At 45.4% G+C, this 12,441-nt stretch overlaps 1 protein-coding gene across 1 annotated transcript in view; it reads left to right on the top strand.

The window, feature by feature from the left end:
• The first annotated feature begins 6,358 nt into the window (after positions 1-6,358).
• PDIA5 (protein disulfide isomerase family A member 5) overlaps positions 6,359-12,441 on the top strand; it is a 289,623-nt gene continuing 283,540 nt past the window's right edge. The window contains exon 1 of the mRNA XM_030209219.1: positions 6,359-6,477. Coding sequence (XP_030065079.1) covers positions 6,457-6,477 — 21 coding nt within the window. The 5' untranslated portion in view covers positions 6,359-6,456. The remainder of the gene's footprint in view (positions 6,478-12,441) is intronic.

Raw genomic sequence — 12,441 nt, 5'->3', positions numbered from 1 at the left:
GGGCTGGTGCGAGGGAAAGGGGATAGTGGGTCTTTCAGCCGGCATCATCCCCGTTCATTCAGCCCAGCTAGGAGAACAGGGCGCCCTCTAGGGATCAAACTGCCAGGGAAAGCTGTAATGCAGGAGAAAAACTACACTTCCCAGAAGCCAGTGCAGGGTCAGCTGAACTCCCAGGGGGGGAGGGTGGAGTGACTGATTGGGAGATGAGGTCTGATCCTGGAGATGGGGAACAGCTGGTGGAGCTTGGGGAGGAGGAGATGGAGTGGAATAAAGAGGAGGTAGAAGGAGAAGGTAAAGGGGAGTGCATGGAGGTTGGAGGGTTTGCTCAAACTTCCTCAGGGAAGGTAAAGGCTTTGGTGGCGGGAGTGTGGCCCAAGCTGTGCATACTTGGAGAGGATAAAATAATCCAGTGGGGAAGCCACTGGTGGAAGAAGCTAACCCAAAAACTATCTAAGGATAGAAGATAGTGCTGATGAGGGGAAGCTACAATTGGGAGCAAGACAAAGGTTTGCTGGGTGTGATATTCTGAGTTAAGATTGGACTGTGTTAATAAGCTGAATGTGGAAAAACTGAACTGACTCTTGCATTCTTGATGAAGAAACTGCTTGAAGATTAAAGCTGTATTAAAAGATGCTGAGAGAATAAAGACCTGTGGTTTTCAAGAACTATAAGACTGCTGGAGTTTGTGTGTCCCAGTCGTGAGCTGATCCTGGGCGCAGGTCAGCTGGGCAGCAGTTAAACTAGGCCAAGCAGTGCAGCAAGGCGGTGGTTGCAGCTCGTACCAGGGAAACGCTAGCCAAGCTAAGCAGGGTCGACCCTGGCTCTCACCTGGAAGGGTGACCTGGTTACAAACTGGTGGAGTGTTTTTTGTTTTTTTTTTGCCAATGATGAAGAATTGTGAGCTCTAAAGGAGACACAACTGGAGCTCTTTGGGCTTTTTCCACCCACCTGTTTTTTTTAAACATTTGTGCATTGATTTCATAGACTTCTGTATTGATTGAGGATTGTATTAAGTGTTTATGAACTGTGAGATTGTTGCATCCTCAAACCATTTGTTTTTGATTGTAGTTAACATTAGTGCATAATCATTATTGCAAAAAAAAAAAAAAAGAAAATCAGGATTTTTACAGCCATGGTAAAAATGGCCTTAGCATGCTTGAAAGACCCACATAAGGGCACACTAAGGCCTATTTTTACCACAGCTTTGTAGAATAGCTAGGTCTAAAAACCAGGTTTGACCTGAGGTTGGAACTGTCCAACCTGAGCTTGTCGGGCAGACAGTTCTGAAGTGAAGGAGGCATACAGCGGAAGGCAGAGCAGTTCTTCAGTCTGTTAGCAGAGCAATGGACAGAAGATTACTTTGTGAAGATGGATAAGTAGAGGAGGAGGAAGAAGAGGGAGGGGAAGGTAAAGTATGAATAGAGCCATCAGACAGAATGGACAGACAGTGTGTACAGGGCGTGGTAGATTAGCTGAAGGCAACAGGCAGTCAATATTGCCTGAGAACTGGTGTAATATGGGCATATTTTCATATTCTCATTTTGAACTTTAGGATTCTAAGGGCTAAAGACCCATTCTATATTATTAAAAAAAGAGGGCTATAGCCCAATATTAATATTAAATTCAAGTCAGAGAGCTTTGGTCTTGATGTCCTCTTTGAAAGGAGTGATATGCGGCTGAGAGTGAAAGGTTTTTCACTGGTGGCACACTCCTGGTGGAACTGTCTCCCACTGGAAATTAGATTGGGCAAGAACTATTTTTTAGTCAATAAGAAGCTGAAAAGCTGAGAGGGTCTTTTACTAAGGCGTGCTAGTGTTTTTTTGTGTGTGCTAAAATTTAGGGCACGCTAAACATTAGAGATGTCTCTAATGTTTAGGGTGCCCTAAATATTTGTGCAGACTTGGGGAGCCTCTAGCTCTTTTTGGCTTTACAGCTTAACTGCATAGGCGCCTACACATGCCCAACGCGTGCCAAAATGGACTTACCGCGTGGCCCTTGCATTTTTGGCAGCTAAATCAGAACCGGCTTGTACTGGATTGGTGTCATTATATCACTGAAGTTGTAATGGCATCCTTGGCCAATGTCTGATTGTCTACCCATTAAGGCAGTGGTTCCCAAATCTGTCCTGGGGGAACCCCTAGCCAGTCACGTTTCAGGATATCCATAATGAATATTCATGAGAGATTTGCATGCACTATTGGAGAAGCGTGCACTCTTTCCTAAACAGCACACACTTTCCAAAAAGTGCATAAGACCATGCACTCTTTCTAAAGAGTGCACATTATTGATGACAAATTACAAAAGTACACATTATTGATGACAAATTTTTAAAAATAATGGTATGTTTTTTTAGTGACATGAAACAACATGCGGTATCTTTGACATTTCCCATGTCGCTTCAAATGAATGCACATCCATAAGGTTTGCATACAGACGGGACCAGGACATGAATGAGTAATTCTTAAGGTAAGTTTAATGTCACTGTACCTCAAAAGTGCATCCAACATATAGTCCAACGAGGAACACAGGAGCCTGACAAAGAGCAGAAATGCAGAGGCAAATGGAATCAAAGCACACACAGGAACAGAAGCACAAGCTTGCCAATACAAAACCTCAGGACAGCTGGTCAGCAGCAGTAGTAAGCCAAGAGGAATACAAGCCTGGGATAACAATGAACCAACAGAGTACAAGCCCAAAAGTGGGGCAGAAATATCCAAGCTCGCCCTGGGCTGCTCTCAGCTGGATCAGTTAGGAAACTTTAACAACAACAGAATTACAAAGTGAATGATGGTTTTTATTTTTATGTGTTGAGATTATTTTATAAATCTATTTTCTTTTCTTTTTATGATTCTATTTATTATTTACAATGTGTGGAACTGTGGTTTGCTGTAATTTGTTTGAGATTGGGAGATTTATATAATATGCCTTGAACTGGGCATGGTTAAGTAGAATATAAAAATGTTTTTAAATTAAAATAAATTGCATTAAAGGAGGCTTCAGTCATAACTACATGAATTTACTCCCTTTTTAATCTTCTGCCCCACCTCACTCCTGCCTAACCCAGCCACTGCAATCATAGCCCATGGCTAGAGGCAACAGATCACAGCTTCTTCAGGAACCTGGTACACATGCATCCTGATGAAGGCCATTAGATGTCACTGTTGTGCAATAACTGAGACTCCCTCTCCAGGCTTCTTGTTTCTGAAACATCCCAAGCCAAAGCCAGTCAAGGAATAGAACAGCTCAAGAATCACATTTTGCTTTGAATAAGCTGTGATGTCTTTAACGGAGCAAAATAAAAAGATGTGATCATACATGAGCTTTTGCAAACGCACAGGCTGCACATGAAAAAGGGATCCCGGTGATTTTGAGAACACGTGGACTACATAATCTTTATGATATGCTGATCAAATGAAAGGTATCGCAGCCTACTTTCTACTGCTGACGTTTACTGTGTTACTATGTTACTGACCAATATGACTTCTGGAACACTGTACAATCATTTTGCTAAAAAAAAAAACGAATTTACACCGCTCTGTGCTGTTCTCTGCTCCTCTTTTGTGAGAGGCCCTGGGGGGTGCTGTGAGTGACAAGAATTTTCTTTAGGCTTCTCTGTGCAAGCAGAGCTGTAGGTATAAATGTGCCATAATTATCCATCATTCATAATTGTCTATCCTTTCTTATCCAACTGTGCAAAGTATTTGAGCACCGTTCTGGAAGTATAAGATGTGGGAATGCGGCTGCAGTGCTACTTCACTTAAATAGACATAAATCAACAAACAAGACGCACATAAGGCTTTTTTTTTTTTTAAATTGAATTAACTCAATCAGGACACCAGGGCTACTGTGATTCTGCAGCCATGCTAAGGGCTACAAAATTGGCTGGTGTCCATGGAACTGCTGCAGGGCACATGGAGCCTGGTCAAAGCCGAATGCTTCAGAGGTGGCAACAGTGAAGACAAGGCATATTCTCTTCCATCGTTTCCTATAATCTTCTCTCTCTGCTTCTTCAAGACTAGAGGGTTGCACTTTAGTGATTCAAACCATGACACTCAGGCTCCAGGAGGCAAAGGAGGAAGTGGTCCAAGGCACTGAACTTGCCCCTGTCCTCTTTAAGCCCTGAACCATTTGTGGGGGGGGGGGGGGGGTCAGTGATAGCAAAGGACAGTGAGAGTGAGAATGAAGGGATTGCAAAGCATGGGGTAATGTGAGCTCAGAAAGTATGAGAATGAAGCTGAAGAAGTGAGGAGGTTGGGATGGGAAGAGCACAGAGTGAGTGTGAGTCAGAGGACTGGAAGGTATGCTAGGGGAGTGGAACTGTGGAAGATAAGTGAACAGATAGGGGGAAGTTCCAGTGAGGGGACTGCAGGGTAAGGGGAGCTAAGTGACTGAGAGAATGTTTGAGATATGAGGTGTGAAAAGACAGAAGAAAATGAGGAGGGGTGAAGAGGGTTCTAGTGAGAGAATTAGAGGATTTGAGGAAATCAGAGTGAAGAGCATGGAGGGGTGCAGGTTGTGAGTAAGGGGATCACAAAGAATTTAGGAAGTGAGGTGTTTGGAAGGGTTTTGGAAAGACAGGTGTGTGAGTGAAAGGATCAGCTTTAGGACATGTTAATTTCATTTATCAGACACTTGTCATCCAAAGAACTCAAACTTACTGGGTATTGCTACAGTTCCCAATTGTGGATCGCCTTGCCGAGAACTGTTCGTACCACTCTGGTCCATCTCAGCATCTGGATTACCGCCGTCCATCTTGGTCTCTCTTCCCTTTCCCTCCTTACCCTGTTCCTTCTCCCCTATCCAATGTAATTGTAATTGATTCACCTGTGCATTGTAAGCCACTTTGAGTCTGCTTCATGTGGAAAAAAGTGGGGTATAAATGATCATAAATAAATAAATAAATCTATGCACATCAGGCTGTGTGTTAAGAGTGGATTGTCCCTCCTTCTCCTTCCTGATTCTTGATCCCATCCTTTCTAATGCATAAGGCACCCCGACCTCACTTTTTTTTCTGTTCTTTTCTCTACTGTCTCTCTTTCCCTATGGTTATCCCTACCTCTGCTCTCTGAATTCGTTTTCCTCCCCTGCCTCCAGGGCCAGTGCTGCCACTATACAGATTTAGAGTGGAGGAATGGTCTTGACATCAGGAACCAGTCTTGACATCTGGAGGTGACTGGTTCAGACCCTACTGCTGCTCCTTGTGATCTTGGGCCAGTCACTTAACCCTCCATTGTCTCAGGTACAAAATAAATTACACAGTGTACCTGAATGTAACTCACTTTGTGCAAAATTCAAATAAGTAGGTGTGCTCCTAGGATGGTGACATTTAAGGAGGGGGTGGAGGTGTGGCAGTAGATCAGTATCTCATTCTGTTCTCTACCAACCAGTCCAATAGTACTGTGCCAGCACATCTTTCAGCAAAAAAAAAAACCAAAACCCCAAAAACTCCATGCTCGTGCTGCTGCATCTCCATCCTCCCTGGATGCATTTCTTGACAGTGCAAGTATCATAGTACTAGTGAAGAAGTAAGGAGGTAGAGTGGCAGCAGTGGAAAGTGAATGAGGGAGATACTAGACTAGGGGGAGGGGAGATGCTGGACTAGGGGAAGTACAAAGGGGAAAGGGAAATGCTGGAGGATGGATAGGGAGGGGAAAAGGGGGAATCTGTTGGTGGGAGGCAGATAGGGCCTTGAGCTGCCCCTGGGTTTTCCTAGGTGGAGGGGGGGGGGCAAAGAGGCCTCGAGCTGCCCCTGGGTTTTTTTCCTAGGGGTAAGATAACCTTGGATCGGCTCTGCCTGTGAATTAATTCCCATCTTTCTTCGTCTCCTCCCTGAAATCCCCCCCCCCACCACCCAATTCTCTGCCTTCTGAGCACTGAGCACCAAAAGTCCTTACCCTCCAACCAGACACCTAAGAAATGTCTGAAAATAACTTTTATTTAAAAAAAAAAATCAGTTAATGGAAATTGGTATTATTGCAGATCCATTCTAATCTTTGCAAACTTGCAACATAATAGCCACGAAATGTAGACGAGAGGCTACAGAATCTGCAGGGCATGGGATGGGGGAGGGGGCTCTGAACTTATTACACTGAGCAGCAGAGAAGTAGGACAGGACCCCCGTCCATCAGCTCATCATGTGCCACCCATTCCAACCGACTCCGTCCCCGCAACAGGTCCCGTTAACCACTCGCCGAGCTCGCAGCATCCTGCTGCCGCCCTATATTTATATCGTGTGGCCAAAGAGATCGCGCTGCACTGACAACCGACCATTTCGCCACATATCCAGAGCACCAGCAGGGCCCACCCACCCCCAGTATAAAAGGGGGAGGACAGCAAAGACTCCAACCCCCAGAAGGCATCGTGCCCCCCCTCCACATCCCGGTGGATTGCGCATGCTTAGTCAGACGTGGCAGCAGCGTTATGGCTCCCGCGGACTAAAGTGCTTGTAGAGCGAAAATGCTGCTGTTCACGCTCTTAGTAAGTACCGGGGCTCCCGGGCTTTTTTCTTACCACTGTGAGCTCCCTTCTTGCACCCCCACCCCCCCTTTTCCCGCGGGTTTGTGAGGGAGGGGGGGGTACGTTTGTCCACCGCCTCCCCTCCCCTTCACGCCGTGTTAGGTGGGGGTTGCACGGTCTCTGCTCCGAGCTCTCTACTTTTTCTCTCCAGCTGTCAAGTTGGGCAACAGCAGCGCGCGCACCGCAGGCGTTCCAAGCTTGGGCGCGAGAGTGTGCTGCAGCTGCTCCCAACAACCCGAGCGGCTCAGAACTTTCCGGGGTTACCCGAGCACAACCTGGGGGGGGGGGGGGGTTGAACAATAACCTATAGAACCAGAAATGCAGAAGAAGAAGAAAAAAACACCACGTATGAAATACCACATAACACTGTTCTGTGGCGTTCTTGGCAGCCCCTGCGGGTTTAGGGGCCAGCTGCAGCCCACCTGGCTTTGGCGCGAGCTCCTCCCCGGGGTAACTTTGTAACTAACAGGACGTCGCGCGCCCTTTGCTTTTCCTCAGTCTTTCGAACGAGTACCATTTTTTTTTTTGTTTTTTTTGCGGGTGAGAAGCCGCCGGGGAGGCAGAGAGGGAGCCCCCTCCCCCCCACCCTCCCTCAGGACATAACCGCCCTGCCTCGCCTCGGTGGAGTGCACAGTGTCGGAGGGGGGGGGGGGGGGTTTGACGGCTCGCATTACTAACCTCTGGTTATCGGTGCACTTCTGACCTTAAGAACGTGACGGGAATTTGGCTGCTTTGCAGGGCTTCTAGTTCTCGAGTAGTTAATCTATTTGTCAAGAAGCGTGTGTGTAGGGTTGTGTTTTTTTTTTTTGGCGACTGCTCTTTCGTTCTGGCCGCTAGGAATTGATTCTGCTTCCGTCGGGATCAGACGAGACACATCTGTGTGTGTCTCCGCCACTAGGTCCAATGATTATAGTCCATAATAATTTGAATGATTCAGGTGTCTTTTGTAGGCTGTGTTGGTCTGAAATGGAAACGGTTTTAGATTTTACAGTAACATGTAAAAGAGCTTGTAATATGTCGTTCCCCCCCCCCCCCCCCCCAGATGATATTAATTTTGTAGATTCTCAGAAATAGTTCAGTGGCCCTAAGATTGTTGACAGGGCTATGAAAGTACCCGTTGCTCAGCCTGCAATTATTTGCTCTTCGAAGGCTGCTGTATAATGCAAAATCTTAATATATACACAGAATTTCACTGTTAAATAGGGGTAATTCTCTAGATGAGCAGAGTTGGGTGCTGGGCTGATGCATGCTTCTAGAAATGTTTAGTAGTATATAGTGTTCTGCGCCAAAAACCAAGCGCATTCTATAACACACGTAAATAAATTGGCTTAAGCCAATCGGCATTGTTAACAGCACTTAAACGAGCAATAGTGAGCACTGAGAGAATTTACACACACAACTTCCAAAGTGTATTCTGTAACGCACTGTGCCTAAATTTTAATGTGCGCAGGTTGAAAGGGGCATGGTTACGGGTGGGAGAATGAGCAGTTCCAAAATTTTCATGTGTTATAGAACATGGTCCTCTGTGCCTAATGCCTAAATCTATGCGCTGGGATTTACGCCTTATTTTCACTGGGTGTGAATGGATGCCCATAGTTTTAGGCAGTAGGATATTGACTAAGCGAATTCTATATACCGCACCTAACTATAGGCACCACTTATAGAATACTCTTAAATGGAAATGTTTTCTGTGCAACTTTAAGTGCCTTTATATAGAAACTGGTCTTAAGTGCAAATTCTGTAATCGGATCGCAGTTGTAGAATACTACTAAGTCCACATTTATATGCCTAGCTTTAGGAGTGAACATCCACACTAGTGCCTAAATGTAGGCAGGTGTGTAAATGCTAGTATTCTGTAATGTGTGTGCAAGGGCCAGGCACCAGGGGTGTAGCTATGTGGGGCCACGGGGGCATGGGCCCCCACAGATTACGCCCTGGCCCCCTCTACATTTGACCCACCAGACACCTAACCGCCCGCCCCGCCGCATCAGGTACCTTGTTTGCTGGCAGGGGTCCCCAACCCCCCGCCAGCTGAAGTCTTCTTCAGCGCCAGTCGACTCAGGCGCCTTTGTTGTGTGATCATCTGTTTGACGCCTTGCATACTGCACCGTGCATGTAGCCCCGTGCAGGACGTAAGGCGTCAAACAGATGATCACACAATGAAGGCGCCGGAGTCAACCGGCGCTGAAGACTCTTTGGCTGGCGGGGGTTGGGCACCCCTGCCAGCAAACAAGGAACCTGATGCGGTGGGGGAGGGGGGGAAGGTGGCTAAACAATGCCCTAATGCTGAGGTCTGGCAACGCCCCTGCCAGGCACACCTCTGACCAGCCATGCCCTTCCCAAGTCCATGCTCCCTTGCAGTTGCATGCTATGAATTATGCATGCACAATTTGCAGAATTCTTTCTAAGAGCAGTTAAGCATGTAACTGCTAATTAGTACCAGTCAGAGCCAGTGAACACCAATTATAGCTAATGCTGGTTAGTAGCTAATTATGTTAAGTTACACATGCAACTGGCTCTATTTTACAATGTGCATGTGCAGTTCTGCAGGGAAATTTATTGAGGGAGGACTTGGAGTAGGTTTCCTTCCAGTATGAGCGCACATGCATGCCATTCTTACATTGGCATCTGTTCTTCTAACATACAGAAACATATGGAAACATTTTTCCTTTGCTTTCTTTGTATACCAACTGATTGAAATCAGATTTTTTTTTTTAAAGTAAATCTCTTGAAACATTGTGTGCTTTTGCTTTTAACACTGAAGCATAGTAAGTGTACTGTGTGTTTGGAGACCTTATCTGTGGTTATAAGGTTATTCAAGGTTGCTCCTCAAATTTCTAGTTTGCAATAGATCGGCAACCCATTTTGTGGACAGATAACCTCATAACAGCACATATTGGGGTCTTTTTATTAAGCTGTGGTAGAAAGTGGCTTTAGTGTGTGCGCTTTCATGGGTTTTTTTCCTGCGTGCTTAGGCCATTTTTACCGCAGCTGGGAAAAGGCCAATTTTCTGTTTTCCCTATTAATGGCCAGGCACTAATGTTGGTAAGTGCTCATACACTATTTTTTTTAATGACACCTGTTTTGTAGGTGGTAAGGGCTCATGTGCTAATTAGTTAACACACAGGTAATGTAGCTGCAGTAACTGATTACTGCAGAACTCCCCTCTCTCGGCCCCCAGGTACACCCCCTCTGCAGAAAAATTAAAAAAAAAATTTTTAGCACGCACAGATTAAGAACTTGCTGCAGGACACCTGAGCATGTCCGATGTAAAGCTGTTTTAAGTTGCAGTAAGCATATGCTAAGTCTTATTGCAACTTACTAAAAAGGATCCCTTTTATATTAATATATGTGCATGGTGGTTTTAAAAGTCCAGAAGTGGCAGTTCCAGGCTGCAGGTTAGGGTTGCCAGGTGGAAAATTTTTTTCTAGCCCAATCCAGCCCAAAACCCGCCCAAACACAAACCCCACCCCTGACACTCCTGCCTCCGCCGTCACCGGCCCCGCCTCCGCCGTCACCGGCCCCGCCTAAAACGTCACTAACCCCGCCCAAAAAACGTCACTAACCCCGCCCCCCCGCGGCCGAAAGAGGCAAAAAGCCGCCCAAAAAACTGCACAGAAACCCAAAAAACCGCCCAAAAAACCGCAACCCGCCGCGGGCAAAAATTTCCCGCGGCGGGTCGCGGAAAACCGCCCAATTGGGCGGTAAAACCGCCCACCTGGCAACACTGTTTGGGGATGGCCTGGATGTCTGACCAACCCGTCCTGGTGCATTATGGGAAGGACTTGCAGGATCTGGCACTACAAATCCCACACAGCTTTGGGATGTAAGTTCAAAACCAGGAGTGTCACAACTTCCAGCCTGGAACTGGGTAACATGGCATCTCCAACAGTCATTGTTTGGCTTTGTAAGCAGGTATGTTGGGTTCTGGTTCCTGATAGTATTTGGTACTATTGTAGGGGCTTGTAATTTCTCCAAATCATTGCAAACCTGATTTTATTTCAAGTGCAGGAGTGATGATTAGAGAGGTCATATATTATCATTCTGACATATAAACTGTAGGATTGAAATGTTTTGTCTTTTTCTTGAAGAGTTGCCATCTTTAGAGCAGTGAGACTGTCTTGTTTATAACTTGGTGCCTGCAAACTGGGAAGACCAGCAATGTTGAGTCAGATTTTTGAAATCCCTGTAACTGGTTCTTTATTTCTGCTTCCTGGCTACCCCCAATAACTGTTTCCTTCAACCCAAACTAAAAATGTTGCAGGTCTGCTGTTGATAGATTCTGAGTAGCATATGTATAGAGTTGGTTTTTTTTTTTTTGTTTTGTGTGTTGCTTCACAGTATTTGACAGTGGAGGGATTTGGTGTTGCTGTACTGAGCAGACAGTTTTGTTGTGTGATTAAGTGAGAAATCTGGGACTGATGTGTTGCATATAGCTTTTTAGTATGAATTCGCTTATCTCGTATCAAACAGTTTAAACAATGAAATATGTAGGTGTACTTTGATCAGCTGTGAATTTTAGTGTTCGGTGTGTCACATACATGAACATTGTCAGGCATGTTACAACAGAAGGGAGGCTACATTTCTGTCAAATGCTGGCTGTTCCTCCAGTGTTAATTCCACAACGGCCATTTTCATACTCTATTCTTGAACTAAACCAGTGCAGTTTCACATCCATCCTAAAATGCTTTTAGAACAGTCAGCGTGAAGCTGATGGCAACTTCTCATAGACTAAATGCTAGAGATGCCCATATATTCCTATGGAAAACAATTTTACCAGCAACAGTGTTATTGTGTGACACAGGCATGCTGTGTGTGATAACTTAAGGTCGTTCCTCAATTCGACCCATGCTGGGTTTTGTTTTCACAATTTTAGTAAAATTGATCAACATCTAATGTTGGAATACATGACCACTTTTTTTTCATAAGCATCCTATATTACAGTCCATTCAATTGCCCCTGACGCAGCCCTTCTGAAACACGCCCTGTGTCGGGCAGTTTTCTTACATCAATAAAAAATGTATCGACTACTGATCTGCTTTTCTGTTTTCCATCTTGGAGTTTGCGGGTCGTTTTGCCTCGCTGTTTCTTGGGACATATATTCCTACGGGCATCTCTAGTATTTAGCGTTTGTAAAAGGATCCCTAAACCTTTTATTGTATTTAAATCTTAAGTTTTTGCAATTGATCACCATTCAGCATGATGAGCTCATATCGTTGCCTCTTGCATTGGTCGAATACGTGTACAGCCTTTCTGAGTCAAACAGCCGTCTCAGGAGCTGACTAACTAAGGTAGTGGGAGCCATGCAATAATGCTGGCTTGCATATTGAGAGGCATAGCAGAAAATGTATAGAATGTATAGAATGTGTGTACGTTTGGGAAGCTTGCCAGGTGCCCTTGGCCTGGATTGGCTGCTGTCGTGGACAGGATGCTGGGCTCGATGGACCCTTGGTCTTTTCCCAGTATGGTATTATGTACTTAAAATGAGAATTTCTCTTTACAGGCCTCGCTTAGAGAACTGTTTAGAGATCCGGAGGCCACATCTCCCAAAATGTTACAGGGACGTTTGTTGCCTCTCGCTGAACACTTCTAACACTCTATTAGCGAAACCTGTGATCTGCTGTATAAGATGAGATTGAAAGACTTTGAGAAGGGGAGATAGATGGGGGTGGAGGAGTAATAACACGAATATTCAAAACCAAAAGCATTTAGGGGTAAATCCTACATAGGTCGCTAAAGTTCAGGTGCCGAAAAAAACTAGATGCCAAGCTAGTGTTCTGTAATAACACAGTTGGGTGCCAAGTGTATGTCCACCATTCATGCATCAAATTATAGGCGCAACCACTTGACCCCGTGACTATGGCTGGTGTAAATAGTGATACCTAAATGTGGCAGTTGGGTGCGTAGATGCAAAGTGCTGAGCAA

This window comes from Microcaecilia unicolor, chromosome 7, assembly GCF_901765095.1.
Source record: "Microcaecilia unicolor chromosome 7, aMicUni1.1, whole genome shotgun sequence".
Taxonomy (NCBI): domain Eukaryota; kingdom Metazoa; phylum Chordata; class Amphibia; order Gymnophiona; family Siphonopidae; genus Microcaecilia; species Microcaecilia unicolor.
This window is presented reverse-complemented; position numbering and strand designations above follow the sequence as displayed.